This window comes from Muscardinus avellanarius (genome assembly GCF_963383645.1).
Source record: "Muscardinus avellanarius genome assembly, chromosome: 12".
Taxonomy (NCBI): domain Eukaryota; kingdom Metazoa; phylum Chordata; class Mammalia; order Rodentia; family Gliridae; genus Muscardinus; species Muscardinus avellanarius.
The window spans coordinates 20307138-20330486 of record NC_137798.1 but is presented as its reverse complement, the minus strand read 5'-3'; the positions used below and the strand labels follow the sequence as shown (position 1 = coordinate 20330486).

The following is a 23349-nucleotide window of genomic DNA, read 5'->3' as shown; positions in this document are numbered from 1 at the left end:
AGCATAAAGTTATAAATTTTTGTCAAATGCTCTGATAAAATTTGGCTTCCATTTATATACTTTTCCATAGAGGGTATTAATATATACCATTCATTTGAATTTTCTCACTTTCTTTTTTAGGCAACATGAAAATGAACCTATCAAACCTATCAAAACTGTGAGTATAAGATTATTTTCAATCGGGATCTTTTGAAGGTGGTCTTTAAGATGAGATCATCCTAGATTAAAATGAATGAAGGAGAGAATTCTTGCTGCTCTGAAGGCCTTTACGTAGCTTGCATTCTCTTACGTATTTCTAATAATTATTTCATCAATATTAGCTCTCTGGAATTGAAGCTGGAGACTTTTAATTTTTAGTTTATAAATACTTTAGATACAATTCTTCTTCCTCTTTCAGAAGTGAATGTCTCTCATTCCTAAATGAAAGATAAAATAAAGATAATAGCAATATGGTGGGTCAAATAAAGGTAAATAAAATGAAGTTTCGATCTGATATCAACTAGTACAGTGAACTTCAGTAGTCTATGAGTGAGAGTATGCTTCACAAAACCACCAATCTCTTATGAGATCTTCCTATAACTCACTAGCTGTCTGCATGCTCTCCTCATTGCGACCTGCATTTCTTGATTCCTTAATGTGTAGATAACAAGATTCAGAAAAGGAGTAAGAATTCCATCAAAGGCCAGAAACTTACCCAGGTGTGTGGAGGGAGATAGCCATGTATAGAAGAATATTAAAGAACCAAAGAACAAGATTACCAGAGTGATGTGAGCTGAAAGTGTGGACAGAGCCTTGGACGAGCCCCCTGAAGAGTGTTTCTGAACTTTAAAAATGATGACAATATAAGAAATGATTAGTATGAAGAAGGAGAGAACAGAGAAGAAACCACTGTTGCCTGTGATCATGAATTTCAGTGGGTAGGTGTCTGTGCAGGCAAGTTTGATGAGTCAAAGCAGATCACAGTAAAAGCTGCCCAACACAGTAGGGCCACAGAAGGGAAAGTTCACTCTAAAAGCCAATTGAACCACAGAGTGTACAAGACCAACCAGCCAGGCAGCCACTAAAAAGAAGATGCACATTCTCGAGCTCATGATGGTCAGGTAATGGAGAGGCTTGCATATGGCCACATATCTGTCAAAGGCCATTGCTATTGGCTGCACCATCTCCACACCTCCAGGGACATGGATGAAGAAGATCTGGGTGATGCATCCTCTGAAGAAGATGACTTTGCGCTTTCTGAAAAGGTCATAAATCATCTTGGGGGAAATGACAGAAGAAAAACCCAGGTCAATGAAGGAGAGGTTGGCCAATAGGAAGTACATGGGGGAGTATAGGTGAGGCTCAGAAGCCATGGTGAACACAATGAGGGAATTTTTCATTATGCTGGCCATGTAAAATATGGAGGAGAACACAAAGAGGAGTACTTGGATATCCCAGAAGTTGGTGAGTCCCAGGAACACAAACTCTGATACCACTGAGTAACTCACTCCATCCATTGGATTTGTTGACAGTACTACTTGAAGGAGAATGACAGGAAGGAATCTAAATTGTGACAATCTTATTAATATACCAGAAGGAGAGAGATCAATGTCACGAAAGCTTATGGTTTAGCATTTAAACTGACCTAAAATGCTAATGGTATCAGAGATGTAAAGTGGATAGCTGCTCTGTGGATCTCCTCATTCGCTACCACTCTGTATTTAATACTTTTCTGCTTCCTTCCAGCTAAATGCCAAGATTTTCATGATTATGAGATACAAGAAGATCAACATAGGAGTGATTCAAACCAGACTATAGATAACAGGAATTAAAACCTTCTGATTTGGCTTCAAAACTAAGATGGTTGGCACCTGTAACATAATTTTATACCCTTTCAAGAGAATAAACATTAATTGAGAAAACACACCTTTACATCCTTTCTATTTCCTATGTCTAGGAATACATTTTTAATATTAAAATGTATCACATCTGTGAAATCTTGCTTTATTTTTACTAACAGTTTATTGTCCCTTATATTATAGTGAACTGGATACATATTATTAACCAAAGTGACTGTACACTTCTTGAAAGTATGCATTATGACTTATCTATAATTGGAATCCTGAAATCAATGACAAAATGGTTCACAGAAAGGTGCAGGTTTGTGTACTGTTGCCATTTTGCATCATGTTAGGTACACAATATGTGTTTAGAAACTTATGTAGCAACTAGCATTGTAGTGACATCTATGTGTCTGATTTTGTATTTTCCAAAAACATCCATCCATGAAGAACTGGAAATTAATGGAGAAAAGAACTGGTCCCTCATTACAGGTGATTTGAGCAGTGAGAGTATTAAACTCATGTTCTGAATGCTTAATGCTATGAAAATCATAAAAATTCAGTAGTGAAAAATTTTGCAAACCTGTATGTAATGAACTATCACATTATATTATAGTTATTTAATGTTATTTAGAGAAGCCACATAGTATAGCAAAAAGAAAATGTATCTTATATTCACACAATCAAGGTTTCTTTTTCCATCTGCAGATTGATGTTGGACAAGTTACTTAAACTCTTAGAGCTTAATTTTATTTAACTTAGAAAACTGTAACTGGTAAAATAATTAGAGTATCTTAATCATATGAGTATAGCATAATTTGGCAAATGTTTATTTCTATTTATTGTACTTATTCATAATAGCATTATATTCTTGAGACAAAATGAATGAATGAATAAGAAAATAAGAAGCAACTGGCCAGCAGAAAACATAAAATTTCATATCATAAAAGATATTTCAGTAAAGGACTCTGATTAGTACAATATTCACATTCGTCTAGTGATAGAAATTAAAATTATCTTATACAATTTATATTTACTTGCTCTCAAAAAGTACTTTAGTTACTATTAGTACTTGAGAAAATGTGATTTATTATTTAATTTCTTATTACCTCTAGTTAACATCCTTATAACACTGGAGACCATCTATGCTTTATTCAATACAATGTATCAGAACTTAAGAATCCACCAGATATTCAAAAGGGATAAATTTATGGTAAGAAGATAAATAAAATCCACTTGTTTGGTGTATAAATTGACCAGGTGAGTAAAGATGAAAGGTAGAATAAAAAGGGAGAAATGTGTCCAATCAGAAGTAGAAGAAGGGAGGTTCTATAAAAGAACTGAAAAAAATCACAAAGGCTTTCTTGTTTGGACACTCTTTACTTTTTAAGATGGTTTGCTTTCCCCCTCAAATCCCTCCATTTCCTAAATATAACCTCTGTCTTTCTCTGAAGAAAAAAAAAAGTAGAACTTAAACTAAAAGGAAGTATTTAACCTAGTCTAGGAGACCTAAATCAATGACTTTAACTTTAGAACCTACCAATAAATTGATGATTGCTAATTTAAGAATGTATCTGATCATTATAGATCAGGAAATTGAATTAATTCCCAAATATTTAAATAACATGACCAAAACCACAAAGTTACTTATTATCAGAGCTTTGATTAGAACACCAGTTCATTGACTTCAAGATCAATTCTGATTGCATCTCCCTGCCATTTTTTATTTATCTGTGACTTTCTGGAGATTCAACATTAACAAAAGCCTGTGGTAAGGCTAGAATACACACTTTTGGGAAAGGTGAGCTTTTTTTTTTTGCATATTGTGACTGCCACTCAATGACATATCAATGAGTGCTTACTTGGCCTCCACAGTTAACCATCTCAGACAACTACCAGCTTTTAAAATGTAAATAAGACAACCTAACTGAGGGGGTGGGAGGGGGGAAGAAGGAAACTCTCTAAAGAGCAGGATATACTTAATCATGTCAACCACTAAGCCAAGCATGGGAAGGAGGGATAGGGAGGGAGTGGGGTGGGGATTGGATAGGGGCTAAGTGGGTGATGAGTGCATGCATGTCTACATAAGTTTATTTTACCCCATTATGATGTATGAATACACTATACCAATAAAAGTTTTTAAAATGCATTCTTAGTGTCTTAAAAACTTAAGTTTGACAAAACATTTGTTATTATCTCAATTATTCAATAAAATTCTCTTATTTGGACTAGAAAGTCATCTGAATGGACTTAGAAAATGCCAGTTTAATACTCAACCCTCCATCTACAGAGGGAGCTGAAACCTATGAAGAGGGTCCAGTATACTACAAACACATAATCCTCCACATGCTGCCTGAGTTTAAGTTCTATCTCCTTCATGTAATCATTGACTACTCAATGATCATACTTTTGTGCCAAGACATCCTGCTGCCTCGGCATCTATGTGTTGAGGACCCCCACTCCACATAGTAAAATAGGCAGAACGCCCCGAGAAAGAGGTATCGTCTCTGGCAAAAAATATCCCCCACTTTAGATATCCTTCATAACTATTATTCTCTTGGTATTCTTTTAACTCTCTACACGAATTGCTCTGATGATGTGAGATCAGAAATTGAGTCCGTGGAAATAAACGTCCTTGGCTTTGCTCAATAGTAAGGAAAAAACTGGCCAGAATTCAGATGCTGTGATAAGCATTCCAGCTGCAGCAATTACAAAGGGTCTCCGACCCTCACTCCTATCACTAGGTTAAGCTATTAACTCCGGTAACCGATAGCTCAGTTTAAGGAAACTTTGTTTACCCTTGAGATCCTGCCTAGAGACAGAGAAGATAAAATTTTGGGTGTGACTTCAAAGCAATTTAACTGATGAACAACTTAGTTGCCAAAATACAATAGAGCCAAGGAGAAAGATTGTTGACCTTCACGCCCAGTGTGAGCGTTCCCCAAAACAGGGAGAATGCCGCATGGCTAGAAATGAAAATGACAAAATAAAGGACAGATATTCTAAATATATATGTATGAAGGAAAGGAAATACCGTAAGAGTAAGAAAGCACTTTTTCATGAAGAAGAGCTTATCATAAGAACGTCCCGACTGGGAAAGAAAGGAATTAGAAAGTTAGAAGCAGGTTGCAGAGGGTTTGTGATAAGGAAATGGATTATTAGAGACCAATAGGCCTTTAATAGGCTTTTTGTCTAAAAAAGAGTGTTCAGCAGTCAAGGAAATACATCTGACAACTAAATCCAAGAACTTCACAGTGTTATTTGTGGTGTCTTATTTGCCAAGCTGTGTTGTGAGTTTTTGTAAGCTTTCAGACTTCAGAAGGCAAGGCAGATGAGATCTGAGAGACGCCCATCGCATCTCCCTGGACGCCACATCTCCCCATGCTTGTCATTTGGATATAGATGGAAACTTCAAAAAAGAAAGCAAAAGAAGATTCCATGAGAAGGCGTATTCTCCAAGCCCTGGGCCTTGGGCGTGCCTGTATTGCCTTTGGAATTTACCTTTGGACCTGCCCTGCTGCGATATCGGAGGAGTTAATCTCCTAAATGCTGGACTAGTCATTTACTTTGTTTATATGTAATTTACTATTGTTTTGCTGTGATTGCCCCCCTTCCCTTTCCTTTTTCTCCTATTATTAATCTCACTGGTGAAGGGTATAAATTTCTCTGGGTTCCTGTAATAAATTGTCATTGGCTCAAGAAGCCTTTGTCCACCTCAAATTCTTTCCCAAGCGCCGTACCTAAAAACTTAGGGAATTCATAGAGGGGAAAGAATTGCTGCAGATAGCCTTCTGCAGAACTCCACCTGCCTTTTGCCCCATCTTTCTGAGGATTTGACCGGGAGCTGACAATAACGACCCAACTGAGATTAGTCGGCAACACTTTTGTTTCTGGTACTTCCTTATAACTCCTCCAGTGGGTTACAGGACTACTCCACTAAACATCTTTCTTTCTTTTTGAACTCCACAGTGCCTAGAAGAGTAGTCGCACATAAAGGTACTTAGTAAAGAGCTTGAGCCTCTCATTTACGTGAAAGTAGATTAAGGTTGATGATCAGTCTCAGTGTGAGTACAAGACTCCAGGTTCTACTTTAGGCTTCATATTAAATATAGATTATGCATGTGATTATGTCTTCCTTTAAATTTATCTCTATTTTGCCTTACAATATTTGATATAACTGATGAGTTCTTTTATTTAGGTATCTTTTCTTCTTTCAAGCTTGACGAGTTTCCAATAAATTTGTTTCTCTTTTTAAAATTTAAATATATTATTCTCACTAACTACTACTAATAATATAGAATGATACAATAGTAAAATATATCATCCTCAGTAAGTTAACTGTTCCTTAGAACATGTCATCATTCAAGTAAAATATAACATTTAGAACTTTAAAAATGGAAATTTTATGAGAATTTTACACATTCTTAAAATTAGAACTATAAAAATCAATGCTAGAGAAAAATTCTAATATATGTGTCTTAAAATATTATAAAAATTATTCTTCATTCTGAAAATGTCAGGGAAGAATATCTGAATTTTATTTCATTTTTTTTTAATTTGTGATACTGGGATGGAACCCAGGGCCTTGCACATGCTAGGCCAGTACCCTACCACTAAGCTATATCCCTGGCCCAGTCTAACTCTTTTAAAACCACAAATTCTAGTTTCTTTTTTCCTGGAAGCCCTTCTACCTCTGGGCTACACTCCCAGACCTATTTTATATTTTTGAAACAGGGTCTCTTATGCCAGCGTGGCTGGCTTGGAACCTGCACGATCCTTCTGTCTCCGCCTCCCAAGCGCGGGGATTACAAGCGTGAGCCACCACGCCCAGCAACAAATTCTAGTTTCTAATTGCTGTTCTGGTAACATCACCAAGTAAAAGATACTTATAATTTTTTTTTTTTTTTTTGCGGGTCTGAGGATGGAACCCGGGGGGCATTCAACCTCTGAGCTACACCCCCTGCCCTATTTTTTATTCTTCATTTTGAAACAGACTCTCACTAAGTTGTGAAGGGACTCAGTAAGTAGCTGAGGCTGTCTGCAAACCACGATCCTCCAGTCTGTCTCCCAAATGGTGGGATTACAAGCATGCACCACCTCACCTGGCTCAAATATTTATAATTTAATACTACAATTACCTGTCAAAAAATAAGGATAGAATAAATGTTGCATATTCTATAGGTTGATTATGACATGCTTTAAAAAAACAGGGTTCTTTCATTTAATCTTTTGACAAATTTGGAAACATTTATCTTCTATCCTTAAAAACCCTTTATAGTGCTATAACCAACTACATTTTATGGCCTTAATGGTTTGTACAACTTGATATATTTGAAGGTGTGGTGAAGTGTATCCATCTTTTCATTTGTTTATTGGGTCTGAAGTCACAGTTCTGCAGAGTGGACACATTTACTCTCTGTTAAACCATAACAGCAAAATATATACTGGTAGAAGAGAAGAATTAGCTTTTGAAATTCAGCTTGACATATTGAATAAATATCATCCTCATATGAACACTGTGTCTTGCTAGCAGCTACTCCCAGGAATCAGGTATTTTAAAACTTTCCAGCCAGGCATGGTGGTGCATGCTTGTAATCCCAGTATTTGGGAGGCTGAGACGGGAGGATTGCAGTTCAAGGAAAACCTCAGCTACTACTTAATGAGGCTCTTTGCAACTCAGTGAGACCCTGATTCAAAATAAAGAATAAAAAATAGGGCTGGGGGCATAGCTCGGAGGTAGAATTCCCCTGGGTTCCATCCCTAGTACTTCAAAAAAAAAAATTCTAGGTGAAATCATGAAATAATACATAATAGGACTGTGGGAGATTCTTATATCCATTATACTCCTAGATGGTAACAGTGCTTCCAATTCTACACAACTGGCTTCAGACAGGGTCATGTAAAAATGATTCTCAAAACTTAGCTGAAAGCTTTCAGATGTCAATAAAAGTAAAGCCAACAATATCTCAAGACTTCACCTAGTTATATTACCAAGCTATAAGGTAACAAAATCAAACCAGCATGGGAACAAAACCAGCATGGGAACAAAAGTTTAGTAATTCTTCTAAAAGCATATGTGAGTAACCCTTTGACTTAAATGGCATGATGAAAAAAAGGCGCCAATAGAACAAGGCATTTTAAGCCCACGAAGAATTACAGAATAAAGTCTGTACCCAGACTCATTTTGGACCCAGAGATCCAAAATGGATTATTTAATTACTTCATTAAGAAAATTAAGCTGTAGTAGTGACTTAGAAAAAAAGGTACAATATAAAAGAACAGAAGATCCTGTTAAGAATACTATAACCAAGCACAATTAATCTTTTGAGGACTTCTGTCTTAGAAAAACCAGATTTACAATGCTTTTGTTTGTGCACATAAAAGTTATTAGCAGCCCAATTCCAAGAGAAATGCCTGTTATAAGCTGCATAACAAGTTTGTCACCCCAAATCAAAATACATGGAAGAATTTTGCAACCACTTGAAGAGACAGCAAAATTCAGAGAAGTCCATCAGATTTCATGGCAGAATCATCACACTACCTGGCTTCATTGTGGGTGTGACTTCAGAAATGACTATACATGCATTCATGGGTACAGCTGTGGCCACCTGACCGTGTAACTCTGGAGTTCGGATTTTCAGTGTATTCTTCAGGGATGAAAGTCTAAAAGACTTGTCTCCAGAAGGAAGGAGCAAGAACTTTCTCCTGTAAGTGCTATTTTGGGGTGCACTGGGAGGCCAGGCAGCCTCACCATGGGCAATTTTTGGAGAACTGTGAAGTTGGTTACAGTTAGCTCCATGGCCCATGAATACTTTTTTTCTGATCCCAAATTATTTTGTTTCAGAGGTCTGTCTCCTTTCATGACCTTAAGTGGATGGTGGCCTCTGCAGAGATGCCCAGGAGCCCTGGAGCACAACCATCACGTTTGACCTTGCCCAGACCTATTCCTAGGCAGCGTGTGCTATTTCTCTTTTCACAGAAGATAATCAGTTAATACCTCATCTTGTTTTTAATTATTAGTGGATAACATAATCTTTTGATATAGACACATATTGTGGAATGACTAAATCAAACTTTATGAATGATCACATACTTATTTTGTGAAGGGATAACATTTAAAATCTACTCTCATAGAAATGTTCAGTTATATAACATTTCATTATTAACTGTAGCCATCCTGTTGTATAATAAATCTGTTAAACTTATCTTTTGCATTTAAAATTTTATGTTCTTTGACCAACATCTCACTGATTCCCCATCCTCGACAACCACTAACCACTATTTTAGTTTCTTTGTCTAGCAGTTCAACTTTTTTTTAATTCCATAGATAAGTAATAAATATTTTTAACATAACCCTAACACAAAATGGGTATAGTTAAAAGTCCAGATCAGTTAACCTTTTCCAATTTTCATGACCATTTCATTTTTCCACAATTACTCTAATTCAATATGTTGCCCAAGTAATTCAATATGTTGCCCAAGACACTACCTACTGTGCTTTGGGGTGGTGCTCATGCACTTTAGTTGATGGCTTCTGTCCTCAGGAATTCCAATAAAGAAACTATGTCTGACTAATAAGCTAAAGTGGCTCTCATTATTTCATTTATTTTTAATCTGTTGTTTTACCTATGTGAAGAAAAGAGCATCTTCCTGGAGTCTGAGATCTTCCTGTGTTCTCCATTTTATGGAAGTGCCATGAAATCCACCCACTGGTGCAAATGAAGCTGAATACAGCTCTAGAGAGGGACACTGTGTAGACCTGAGTTTGGATAGTCCTTATGGATCAAGGAACTTTGTCCCTACATCCCTATTTTATTTGACCAGCGAAACCAGAGGTCCTCAAAACTCATAATAAGACACCAGGGAAAAAGAGGAAACAAGAGTTGAATATTATCTTTTTAATAGATTTATGCTATATTGTTGAATAGTTTACAGACATAGATAATTGTTGATTAGGAGCAATTCCCAAAACAACAATAGAAAAGAAAGGAGATTCAGGAAAGAAGATTCAGACTCTATAGAAAGACAACCAAACACACTATTGAGTAAAATAATGAATATTAATTTATATTGAGTAAAATAATGAATAGGAAACTGTGTTGCAGTACATATAAATATTTATTTATCTGAACCAGACTTGGTGGCACACTACTATTATCCTAGCTACTTGGGAAGCTGAGGCAGAAGATCATAAAATTGAGGCCAGTCTGGGAAACTTAGCAGGACCCTGTCCTTAAATTTAAAAAAATTTTAAAGGGCTCATAATGTAGGTCGGTGGTTGAGTGCTTGCTTAGCATACCTGAAACTGTGGTTCAATCCCCCGTACCTATAAACAGCAAATAAACAAAATAAATATTTAAATGCTTATCTAGACAAATAGACAATAATTTTTTCAAGAAATTCTTCAGCTTCCTGTAGGGTATTAATCTTGGGATCATCCTTTATTAATGGGATGCCAGTAATTTTAGTTCATGAGAAATATTGGAGAATGGAATACTGAAATGCACAGTAATGGCTAGGTGCATTGGTGCACACTTGTAATCCCAATAATTGGGAGGTTGAGACAGGAGGATCACAGATTTGAGGACAGCTTCAGCAAATAGTGAGACTCTTATCAACCTAGTGAGACCCTGCTTCAAAATAAAGATAAAATAGGGCTGGGGTATAGCTATGAGTAGAATGCCCTGGGTTTAATCCCCAGTACAAAAAAAAAAAAAAAAAAGCATGGCAATGAACCCTCTGAGTTCTGAATTTAATTCTCCTTGTCCTTATTGTGGAGGAGAAATTACCCCCTGGTAGTTGTGATGTGCCATGCCAATGGACATTGCTATCTTTAACTCCAAGCAAAAGAATATACTGCTTGGGACCTATGCCACACATAATCCTTAACTGACCATTCCCCAGCCATGCCCTTCAACATGGGATGAAGAATTTGATATGCTAAAAGAGATACACTCACCTGGACCCTATGTTTCTCATTATAATCTTTTTCTTGTCCCCAAATCCACAAGCTCAGTTTTCCATCTTCCCAGAAGTTGGAAAGTTTATTGATGTGGAAATACTTTATATATTATGATTGTATGCCCATAATACAATGACTTACGATGGCCCATAGTAAGTCTAGTATAAATGCTAAAAATGCTTTGGCAGAATTTTAATGAGAAAATCAAAGATCTAAGACAGCCTCACAATCAAAAGATGTAGTTTATGACACCTGTGAATCTACAGCTAGCAATGCTATAAGGAAAGTTTCAGAGGTTATCTTTCATTACAGCTTTAAAAAATGGACTCCTTATTGTCAACCGCAACAATAAGAGTCTGAAATTAAGAGGCTAGGTGGCAGTGTTGAACCATAAGAGACAACCATCATAATTTTGACAGCATGCAACAAGACGAAGATCTTACTCTGCAGGGGTCAATTTTGATAACTCAGAGATCTCTAGTCAGGCACTATAGTATTTACTTATGTAACTAAAGGAGGACCATAAAAATAAAAAAGTGGAGAGCAAAAAGTTGGTATAAACCACTTTAATGGGATATGAATGGTCTATCACCCAGTCTAAGAAGAGAGAGTACTCAGATATAGTACCCATCGATTCAAGACAGGTCAGGTTCAAACCAGGTGTGGTGGCACAAGCCTATAATCCCAATACTTAGGATGCTAAGGCAGGAGGATTTCAGATTTGAAGCCAGCCTCAGTAATTTAGCAAGACACTGTTTCAAAATTTTAAAAAAATGAATGGGGGGTAAAATTCAGAGTTAGAATATCCCTGAGTTCAATGTCTAGTGCCAAAATAAATAAATAAAAGAACGTGAATCACAAGAGAATTGTCACTAGATGGCGACAAACTCCTGTTAACGTCTCAGCACTTGCTAAAATTATAACTTCCAACTTCAGATTGACTTTCTTAGGTTTCTTTCTTATATGAAATAAAAAAAGATTTATCGCCAGCTACTGGAAATTTTGACAATGCTTCCACCAAAATTACTAAATTAATCAGTGTCAAAGAAACCAAGTTTTTATGTTCTGTGTATTATATTTATATTTTTACAGAAAAAAAAGTCCACTGCTAAGTATTTACCATATTGTATAAACACACTAAAATCAAGAATGAATTAAACCACTAGCGATAGGCTGTCTCAGAACTTTTATGACATATCTATTTTGTTATTTATCTTTCATAAAAACATTCAATAATAATTTCTTTCTTTCTTGGAGGGGGGGGGCGGTGCTGGAGATTGAACCCAGGGGCATTCTACCTTCAAACTACACCACTACCCTGATTTCTTATTCTTTATTTTTGAAACAAGGTCTCACTAAGTCACAGAAGTTCTCACTAAGTAGCTGAGGCTGCCATAAATCTGTGATCCTCTTGTCTCAGCCTCCCAACTCCTGGGATTACAAGCGTGTGTCACCATGTTCAGCTTCAATAATCATTTCTATACATAGAAATGAGTTAAAATACAAAATACAGTATTGAAAAATAATAGAAAACATAACATTATCTTAAGATATTATATACTAGTCCCAAGATAATCAACTAAAACAAATTATTTAGAGAGTTCAGTACAGTGAGTAATTACAAGTAAGAACAAAAAAATGTAGACTGTGGAAAGAACAATTGAAAATAATCTCAGCTGGGCATGATGGGGCATGCCTGTAACCCTAGTACTTAGAAGGCTGAGAAAGGAGGATTGCAGGATCAAGACCAGTCTCAGCAATGTAGTAAGACTCCCCATTACATAACATACATAACAAGACCATGTTTCAAAACAAAAAATAAAAGGTATTGTAGGTATAGTTCTGAGGTAAAATGTTTCTGGGTTCAATACAATAATCAGTGCCCATCACACACACACACACATGCCCATACACACACACACACACACACACACACACACACACACACACACAACACAATGAAGTTATCTTATCAAAACTAATGTAAGTTATATGTTCTATAATTTTAACAATAAAATATATTATAAATTTATTAAGATAACATTTTAGCTGAGCGTGGTGGTGTTCGCTTGTAATCCCTTTGCTTGGGAGGCTAAGACAGAAGGATCGCACAGGTTCGAAGCCAGCCTCAGCTAATTAGTGAGGCTTTCAGCAACTTAGTGAGACCCTGTTTCCAAATAAAATATAAAATAGGTCTGGGAGTATAGCCTGGAGGTAGAAAGCCCCTGAGTTTCGCCCCCAGTACCACTAAAAAAAAAAGTTATATTTTAAAATTACAAAACACTATTTGAAGACAAAAAAATTCTAAAATGTATAAATAAAACCATAGGTTTTATACTATTTATACATATTTCTCCCTAAAATAATGTAATTATAATCATTTTTTATTATTCATGTTATTTAGTAAAATAATTCTAGTCAACATTAATGAATCACTGAGAAAAACCAATAGAGTTTGAAGATAGTAAAGAAGACATTTATAGAGACACACACTTAAATGCAATGTAGATTAAATTAATAACAGTTTCCTTCTGAATTAATCTCAGAGACACTATTCTAAGTGAAAGAGGCCACCACAATAGCTTCTTACTGTATGATTCTATGTATATGACACTCTAAAAAGGCATAGTTTAATAATAACAACAGCAACAAAATGAATAACAGTGCCAGACTCAGGGTATGTGAGGATCAGGGTGGCGGTAAAAGGGTACAAGAAAAATTTTTGACAGATGAAATTCTTCCATATTGTAACTGTGATGGTTACATGACTATGCATTTGTCAAAACTTAGAACTGCACTCAGGAAAGTAAATTTTTATATGTAAACTAAAAAGAATGTGTGGGACTAAAAACTGATGGTAGATTTCTCTGAAGTATCCATCTTTTTTTTTTTTTTTTTTTTTTGGTGGTACTGGGGTTCCTGGAAGCCCTTCTACCTCCGGGCTACACTCCCAGACCTCTTTTTACATTTTATATTTGGAAACAGGGTCTCCTAAGCCAGCGCGCGCGGCTGGCTTCGAACCTGCGTGATCCTCCTGTCTCTGCCTCCCAAGCGCGGGGATTACAAGCGTGTGCCACCACGCCCGGCCTCCATCTTTCCTTCTTTCTTTTAAGTTCTAAATCAATTTAAAAATAAAATTGTGAAAAGAAATTGAGAAACATCTGCCGAAAGCCAGCTAGTCCAATGGGGCGCGAGTTTGCTCGCGGTCGAGGGTCTCAGTAAAGGTGGGGAAGGACAGAGTGATTTTCTACAGATTCTTATCTGTAGCGGTTCTTTCCTAGGAAAATAATCCTATGATCGGCGCTTTTAAAAAGAACCTGACATGAATCGATGCTTCTTGTGCAATCGAACACTTTTTTTTTTTGACACAAGATTTTTTATATTTTCCCCTCTCCCAGTGAATTTCTAGTAAAAAGAAGTGCAAAACACCCAAGGTACAAAAGAGAGATACACATGCAAATTACCAACCCTGAACAAGACAAAAGTAAAGACCTGGGATATCCCAGGTCTTTGTGTTTGAAATCAGTCCCATTATCTCAGGTGGGCCTTGTGCTCCGGAGCCCAGCCCCCTTTGGCCTTGCAGCTGCAGAGGCTTCTATTTGGCTAAAAGTCACACCCAAAATCACTTGAAGAATTTAGTTTTTAAGATCACTCAAAGAATCCAGTTTTTAAGAGTTTTCATTCCTAGGGCTTAGTCCAATGTCCTCCTTTATATATAATGGGGGACGAAGTCCGAGATTCCAGCTTTCATATAGTTATCGTAAGGAAAATCCGTGTTCCTTTATGATGATTTAAGGAATTTCGATGAATGTCTGCTGGATTTTGTCTGCAATACTATCCGCTGTCTGAAAACTTAAACTCATGACACAGTTTAGCAGGTAAACACCATGAAGTCTTTAGATTTAGTTGTCAGATATATTTCTCTAGCAGCTGAGCATTTTCCTTCTTTTAATAATCCATATTCCTATCACTAACCTTCTGCAACTTTCTTTTCTTTTCTGATTACCCTAATTCTCTCTTTCCCATTCGGGCCAATCTCAGGATAAGCTCTTCTTCATACAAAATACTTTCTTATTCTCACCATATTTTCCTTCTTTCATCTTTACACATCTATTTTATCTGTCCTTTGTTTTGACATAGCTATTTTTAACCAGGTGGTGTCGCTGTATTGAAGGTCGAAGGTGGACTGGAATGCTGCTTCTAATTACCATTTGAACAAGGCTCATCTAATTACCATTTGAGCAAGGCTGAAAGTTTACTGGAAGGACATGGATTCAGTTTTCACTCACAGTCCTGATCTTTTTTCCACCGGAGCAATTTCATGTGGAAAGTTAAAAGAATCATTACTAAAAGAATAGTAGTTATGAAAGAATATCTAAGAGTGGAGAATACTTTTTGCCAGCGACCACACCTTCTCTCGGGGCTTATTTCTCACTTTGAGAATCGCCTATGACTACATGGATTCTCACACATGTAGATGCCGAGATGGGGTGGGCAGCAAAGTCTTGGCAAACATCAATTTTATTAATGGAAAAACTGCACTGGACTCATAGTCCCAAAAGTCCTTTTACCACTTATCTTTTATTTTAACCCTGGGACTTATCCACAGGGGAAGTCTACAGAAAAAGTACTTATCCAGGAAGAAACAAGGGTAACTCTAAGGTGCACAGATTTCTACTGGGGAAAAAAATGTAAAATGTATTTCCAAATCTGCCTCTCTACGGCAGATTTTGGCCTCTGACTGAGGAGTAGAACATGTACCTCCAAGTACACAGAAAGAGCAAGACTCGAAGATGCTAAGGACCTCACATACTCAGTCTCTTGTCCAAATTTTAGTAATCTGTAATGCTACTTGCCAAGAGGCAGGGCAAATAGTGGGGACGCGGGGCTGAGCTTACGCCATCAATACTATCAAGATGAGAGTTTTTACATCAGTTATTGATGGGAGGCAGCATGTTGGGGGAAGGATCAAATACACCCTCTAATAGTGATAGTTCACAAGTTTCACACAGTGAGAAGTAGAGGTTTTTAGTTTGTTTGTTTGTTTGTTTGCTTGCTTGCTTGTTTGGGGTGCTGGGGATTAAACACAGAGATTTGTGCATGCTATAATTTCTCTTCTACAGAACCACCCAGCCAGACACCAGAGATGATTTTTTAAATACTGATGTTGAGAAAATTAGAACCCTTTGGAGAAGAAAGGAAGGAAGAAGGAAAGGAAGGAAGGAAGGAGAAAAAGAGAAAAAAGAGAAAGAAAAAGGAGAGAGAAAGAAAGAAAAAAGAAAGAAGTAGGTTTTTTTCTGAGGTGGCATTAGAGCATATGGGCATATGTTCACATATTATATCACATTTGTGTGACAATTTAACAAATTTTCAGGCATATTTTCTAATCAGTAGATACTTGCATTAAGAAAACTTCAGGTTTTGTTTAAACCTTTGATACACTTCCATGATATATGCTCTATGAAGATATATCTCTAGTCAGTTACAATTGACATGTTTTGTTTTGTTGGTTGTTTGGTTGGTTGGTGCCGGGAATCAAAGCCAGGGCCTTGCACATGCTTGGCAAGTGCCGTACCACTGAGTCACATCTCTAGCCCCTACATGCTGTGTTTCATCCATAAAATTAATGGTTCAGTAAGAATAACTAAGGCTGATATGAGATATCCTCTATGTAGAAAATTACTTTTTGAAGCATAAGTATTCTAGTAGTGAATGTCTCATCTTCTCTCTCTCTGAATAACTATGACATTTCAAACAGAAGGAACATGATTCTTCATGGATTTGTGCTGAAGGTGAAAGTCAGTGAATATTTCTTCCTAATAACAGTGTGTATACATTTTATTTTACCTTTTATTTACTTTCAGGCCTCATTGCCTAGATTGCAAAGAGTGCTGTCATGAATAAAAATGAGAAGAAAGGGGTAAACTTGGAACAGATGTAATATACAGCACAAGTTTGGGCAAGGATGGCATATATAAAGACTTTCTCTCTTTTCATTCTTTTTACCCTAGAAATTATTTTCAATACCAAGTGGTGTACTAAGTTTTCTATTATATGATTAGAACTTTTTGTCCTATCTTTCTACCTCATATAGTCATCAAACTCCTTAACCAAGCTCATTGTGCATGGATATTCCAAAATATCATGTGTCAGCTTCCATGCATCCTCACAACCAATTATTTCATCTGAAATGACTTTTTTTCTCTGTGCTGCTGATATTTGTTTTAAATAGTGCCTCTTTCTGGAACCCTTTCTCACCTCCACCTGATTTAGAATCACCCCCTGCATACCAATAGCACCCTGTACATTGAATATTACAGCACTGTTTGTGTCATAACAAAATGCAAATTTTGTTCATTCTTTCCATCCATTGACTGTAACTTTCTGGAAGCCCTGGGTGTATCTTCTGTCACTCAGCAGGTTCACAAATCATATGAGTAATGGTTGAATGCACTGTGCCTACAGCAAGTGAACGGGGACAAGTTAATAAATATTAGTCAGTGATTATCTAGAAAATGAAGTGTTCTATCACTGATAAGCAACAAACCAGACAAATGGACAAAAACTATGATGAGGTGTCATCTGTGAGCATTCTCTAAATGCATACTACCAATAACCACAGCAGTAATAGCAATACAATGTTAACTAAGAGTTTAACATGCTGAAACTGAGCTAAAGATGTAGGTCAGCGGTAGAGCATTTGCCTAGCACTTCAAAAAAAGATGAAATGATAATAAAAGAAACATATAAACAAGATTCTATAGATTAATAAATAAATTATAGGGGATTTATTTGTTCTTCCATTGTTCATAAGAAAATGTAAATGTGATACATAAATATGCACCTTCCAGGCTGTAGATGTCATGGTTTTTAACCATTAAAAGCCACAAAAAGCTAGGCATGGTGGCCCCTGTCTGTAAAACCAGTACTTGTGAGGTTGAGACAGAAGGATGAAAGGCTCAGAGCCAGCCTCAGCAATTTAGAAAAACCCAGTTAAAATAAAATAAAATAAAAAGGGCTAGGGGTGCAGCTCAGAGGTAGAGTGCCCCTTGGGTTCAATACTTGGTACTAAAAAAAAACTCATAAAAAGGGATTTATTTTTAATAACAATTCTTTTTTATAGAACTTGGGATACAAAGTGCCTCTTCAGAAGTGTTATTTAAACACTGTGTCTTGAATTTCTATGTTGGTTCCTTATTTTTTTAATGGCTGCCTTTACTTCTTGATTTCTCAATGTATAAATTATAGGATTTAAAAGAGGTGTGAAAATTGTGTAAAACACAGAAAGTATTTTATCTACAGAGTATCGGCTGAAGGGCCATACATAGATAAAGACACATGGAGCAAAGAACAAAGTCACAACCGTGATGTGAGCTGAGAGAGTGGAGAAAGCCTTCGAAGATCCCTGGGCAGCACGGTGCCTAACTGAGTATATGATGACCGTGTAGGACAGGAGCAAGAGGATGAAGCAGACCAGGGACAGGAGTCCACTGTCAGCAATGACTAGGAGTTGCAGCATGTAGGTGTCCCTGCAGGCAAGTTTGATTACCAGGGGAAGGTCACAGAAAAAGCTGTCCACAACATTGGGACCACAGAAGGGCAAATTCAGCATAAAAGCCATCTGACTGGATGAGTGCACAAATCCAACTGCATAGGAGGATAACAGCAGCCCAACGAGCACCCGTGGGCTCATAATGGTCATGTAATGGAGAGGTTTACATATGGCAACATACCTGTCTATTGCCATGGCTATGAGCAACATCATCTCACTCCCACCCAGGAGATGCATGAAGAACATCTGAGAATAACATCCCCACCAGGAGATGGTCTTTTGTTCTCTAAGGAAATCCACAATCATTTTAGGTGTGGCAAAAGAAGCCAGGATCATATCAATACAGGAGAGATTAATAAGCAGAAAGTACATGGGTGTGTGAAGGCGTGAATCACAGGCCACAGTGACCAAGATGAGAAGGTTTCCTGACACAATTCCCACATAGACCACAGAGAATCCCAGGAAGAATAAAATCTGAAGATTTTGAGACTGGGAAAGTCCCAGCAAAATGAATTCGGACACTCTGGAATGGTTTGCCATCTCCATATTGTCAACTTTATATAATAATGATAAAAAGAACAATGATAAGAGGCAGGCAAATGATGTATACTAGAAAGGAAGGTCCATATTGGTGTCCAATTTGCTAATTGGGGTGTGAGCACTTAGAGGTATCCTCTAGTTTGTAGAATTTTGTTGGTGAGTGGTTTCCTTAATGTTCCAGAGAGGTACACCAAATACTTAGGAGAACTCAGAATATAAGTTTCTGTAAAACAAAAATTTAAAAAAATGTGAAACCACAACCTTGTAATCAGAAGACCTCCAAATGACACCAGACTGTGCATAGGGCAAGAAATTCCCCTTCTAAGGGTCAAGTTATCTCTTCAGTAAAATTAGTTAATTAGATTACACGGTATCTAAAGTCTTTTTGTGTTATAAAGATCCCCACAAATAGGATAATGTTTATGGAAGGTTCTCTACTTACTGAATGATATTGAGTTTTTAATCCTAGAAATTATATATAAAGTATATAAGATTCTCAATAACCATATTCTGAAATACATCCTGATAAAGAAACGTGCATTCAGTCCTAAGAAATATACTTTTTCCCTTTTCTACTCCATTTTTATATCAATCTCTCTGAGCTCATTCTAGTATTAGTGGTAGTAACTGCAAAGTTTTTAAGAGTCAAAGATGTGTGTATGAATATACTATATACCATATTTGTAACATAAAAACCCAATATTATATATTTATATTTGAACTACATATTTATGTGATTTATTCACTCAATATTTCCCATTATTCACATCATATTTCTTTCTTGTGTTCTAGGCAAGAAGTTCAGAATACAGCAGAAAGGGTATTGCCAGATGTAAATAAATTTATTTCATTTTCAGTGTCTATTTGTTTTAGGTTTCAACCTGAGAGAGCTTGAGGTAACTGATTCAGATGGGTAAATTCTTTTAGCAAGAATCATTTAAGTTTATGACATATTTTGTCATTAGCTTATGGGTATGGTGAAATTGGTTTTACTCATTCAGATTTTAAAAAATTGTTTTAGTGTTAATAATTTAAACAACTTTAAGTTTTTACCAAACTACTTTAATACATGAAGTATAGGCACCATTCTGTGCTTAACAGGAAGAGAAAAAATGCTTTGATGTGAAGGTGCCTTCTTGAGTCCCAGTAATGGTCCTACATTTCCTTTGCTTGTATTCCCACCAGTTCCTGCAACTGACTCTCCAAGTCATTACAAACAGATATGAGAGAGATCACAATACTATATATTCTGTTTCTTTGGGACAGTCCCATGGGAACATTTAACTAATTGGGCATGTATTTTTCACCCTATGAAAACATACCTTTTGGCTAATTTCTTCCTCTATGAAACTTGATGTACAATATTAAATACATCAAATATGTACAGTTATTCATCTTTATGTCCAGAACAGTTATAATACCTTTCAGTTTCAAGCCTAATAATTTGAGAATTCCTTTTCGCAACCTAAGTTTTGAAATTTTTTAATGTGTGTTTGCATTTCTATCCTTTTTATCAAATTAAAATTTTTATATTATATGTACATTATTTTCTTTGAGTTCTTACTTAATATATTAAAATGCAAAAAATTCATAAAATTTGTCATTTCCATAGAATTCTATTTTTTAGATGTTGCGTAATGAATTATTCCCAGAAACACAATTGAGTTTTAGGACTTAACACATTTTGTTTAAATAAAATATTTTTTAAATTATGAATATCTTGAAGGCTACTCTAAAATAACTGGGATAATTAAATACATTTTTAAATAAGTGTTTTACTTCTAATGCATGAATTCTGATGCAATACTGATAGTTCTTAGCTTAGAATGGTTCAGCTTATAATCTTTAAACATTATGATCTTGTAAAAGTGATACATTTTCAGTATAACCCGTACCTCAGTTTTTAAATTTTGATGATTTCCTGGTTTAGCAAAATGTAATAGTATACTCTATGGTGATATGAGGCAGTGACAGCAGTGAGTCACTGGTTCCAATGGCCTCTGCAATCACAGTGGTCAACAACAGATACTCTACAATGGACCCTGTTACTGAGCTAAGATATTCAGTAGTTTGAGTGTATCAAATGAATTTTCAACTTGTAAATTTTATAGGATGCAGCCCAATTGTAAGTTGGAGAGCATTTATCTATTCATATTGAGTATCAAGAACCATTATTACTATGAAAAACATCATGATTTGAGATTATAATTATGTACCAACAAATTATAAAAAAATAAATTATTAAATTTAATCATAGAAGATAATTATCAAAGATGCATATGTGATAAAAAGTCAAGTTGTATTGAGCATCTATCTGATTAAGCTCTGAAGAACAAAATGTCTGTGGATGTGATAACATTTTATTCTTCTAAAATTTAATATTTAAATATTTATTATATTAATACACAGCAATATGAGATAAAATAAAATACCTTAGATCAGATTTTTCAAACCCAATTGCACACATACACACACAGACACACACATGCATACATTTTTTCCTAGAGTCAATTTAATAGACTTAAAAAAATAAAAACAGAATAGGAAAACCCTGAAGATTATAAGCAAGAGAAAATTAAATATTTTTTTGGTAACATAAGTGAAGATTCTATTAAACCTGTCACTTCTACTTGAAAAATGATTGGTATAGACTGAAAATACTAATAAATTTTGATTGATTAATGTCAAATGCTGGAGTTTTGTGGAAAACTGAAGTCACAAAAATATAAAATTAAATTCACAAAAAGTATATAAAAATGAATTAAACTTAATTTAACTAAGATTGTCACACCTACAATAGGACCATGCTATGTATTTCTGATACATGGAGTAGTAATGGCTCTTTGAAAGCTAGAATTCTGTTAATTGCTCTGCTTCTAAATTACTTTCATAGTAGATACTGAGTATAGATAGACTTTAAGATTAAAAGCCTTTATCCAGGAATATTTTTATATTATCTTACTATTCTTTAAAACTTTTCCCAATGACTTACCAGTTCTTCAGAGTGCTTACGAACATTTCTGGACTCAAAACACATTGAATCATGGAGAAATTATCTTTCCAGAGATAATTATATTGCTCTAAAATAATGTCAAATATGACCACTTTCTCTTGAAAAAGATGACAAATAGAGAGAGTAGTAATAAAGACATGCAGCATTTTGAGACCAAGCAATACCCAACTGAGGTCAAATAGCAATGGGAATTATTAAAGATATCATTTACTTTCTCTGAGCCACAATAAAGAAAACTCCTGGCATTGCATAATTATGAAAACGGATATGATTGACTTCTTAGGGGCAAGAGTGAAGAGGCACAACATAAAATCATTATCTATGGTTTGGAGTGTCCTAATAAGAAAATTTACGTGAAAAATATTTTAAAACATCAATTGCAAAAGCACAATAACTACCACTGACTGCACAGTAACTTGCAGATTTTTTAAGCATGTGGCTTTTTAAGCAGAACTGGGCATATCAAAACAGAAAGCATACTACTAAGCTGGGTAATTGCTTTTTCCTTTTTTTCTCATCCCTGTCTCCAGTTCTAAGAAATTTTTCTATTCAGAATCTCCCTCTCATTTTTTTCCATATTCAATTGATGAATACCCACTATTTGCTAAACTTCCATACCTTTACTTACTCCTATTTGAAATAACAGAAGTCTTCAATGCTTTTTTCAGTTTTCAAGAAGAAAAAAATAATCTGAGAGTGATGAGAAATGTGATATAGTCATATAATCCAATGCTTCTTTGCTCAATTTGAATAGTAAAACAGTAAAGTACATTCCCTTTTTATTATTATTTTTATTGGTGCATTGTATTTATACATCATAATGGTAAAAAAAAAAAACTTGTGTGGGCAAAAATGCACACATCACCCAGCCAGCCCCCACCCAGTCCCCACCTCACTCCCTCCCCATCTCTCCCCATCCCTCCCTCCCATTTTTGGTTTAGTGGTTGACTATGATATGAATAAGTACATCATGTGCTTTAAAGTGTTTCCATCTCCCCACCTCCCATCCCCACAGTTAGGTTGCCTTATTCTCTATAGGATCCCCTTTGTGACCTGGAGTTCCTCCTATGACCCCTTTCACCTTAGCTTTCACATATTAGGGAAAGCATCCGATTCCTTACTTTTTGTGACTGACTAATCTCACTTAACATAATGTCCTCAAGATCCATCCATTTCCCTGAAAATACCATAATTGTATTTTTTTTTATGGCTGAGTAAAACTCCATTGCGTACATATCCCACAGTTTTGGAATCCATTCATCTGTTGATGGACATCTTGGCTGGTTCCACAGTTTGGCTATGGTGAATTGTGCAGCTATGAACATAGATACACATGCATTAGTTTGGTAGTTTGGTTTTCTTTCTTTGGGGTAGATACCCAGAAGTGGTATTGCTGGATCAAATGGTAGATTTGTTCCCATTCTTCTGAGGATTCTCCATGTTTTCCAAAGTGGTTGCACTA

At 35.9% G+C, this 23349-nt stretch overlaps 1 protein-coding gene and 1 pseudogene across 2 annotated transcripts; both read right to left on the bottom strand.

Moving 5' to 3' along the window:
- Positions 1-560: 560 nt before the first annotated feature.
- Positions 561-1496, bottom strand: LOC308271358 (olfactory receptor 4F3/4F16/4F29-like; annotated as a pseudogene). The gene has a single exon. The product of its transcript is annotated as an olfactory receptor 4F3/4F16/4F29-like (transcript).
- A 16445-nt stretch (positions 1497-17941) lies between these two features.
- On the bottom strand, positions 17942-18880 carry LOC308270901 (olfactory receptor 4K13; the record flags this gene model as incomplete). The annotated part of the gene is made up of 1 exon (XM_080707055.1): positions 17942-18880. The coding sequence occupies one exon, from the start codon at positions 18878-18880 to the stop codon at positions 17942-17944; it is 939 nt and encodes a 312-aa protein (XP_080563181.1).
- Between the last annotated feature and the right edge of the window lie 4469 nt (positions 18881-23349).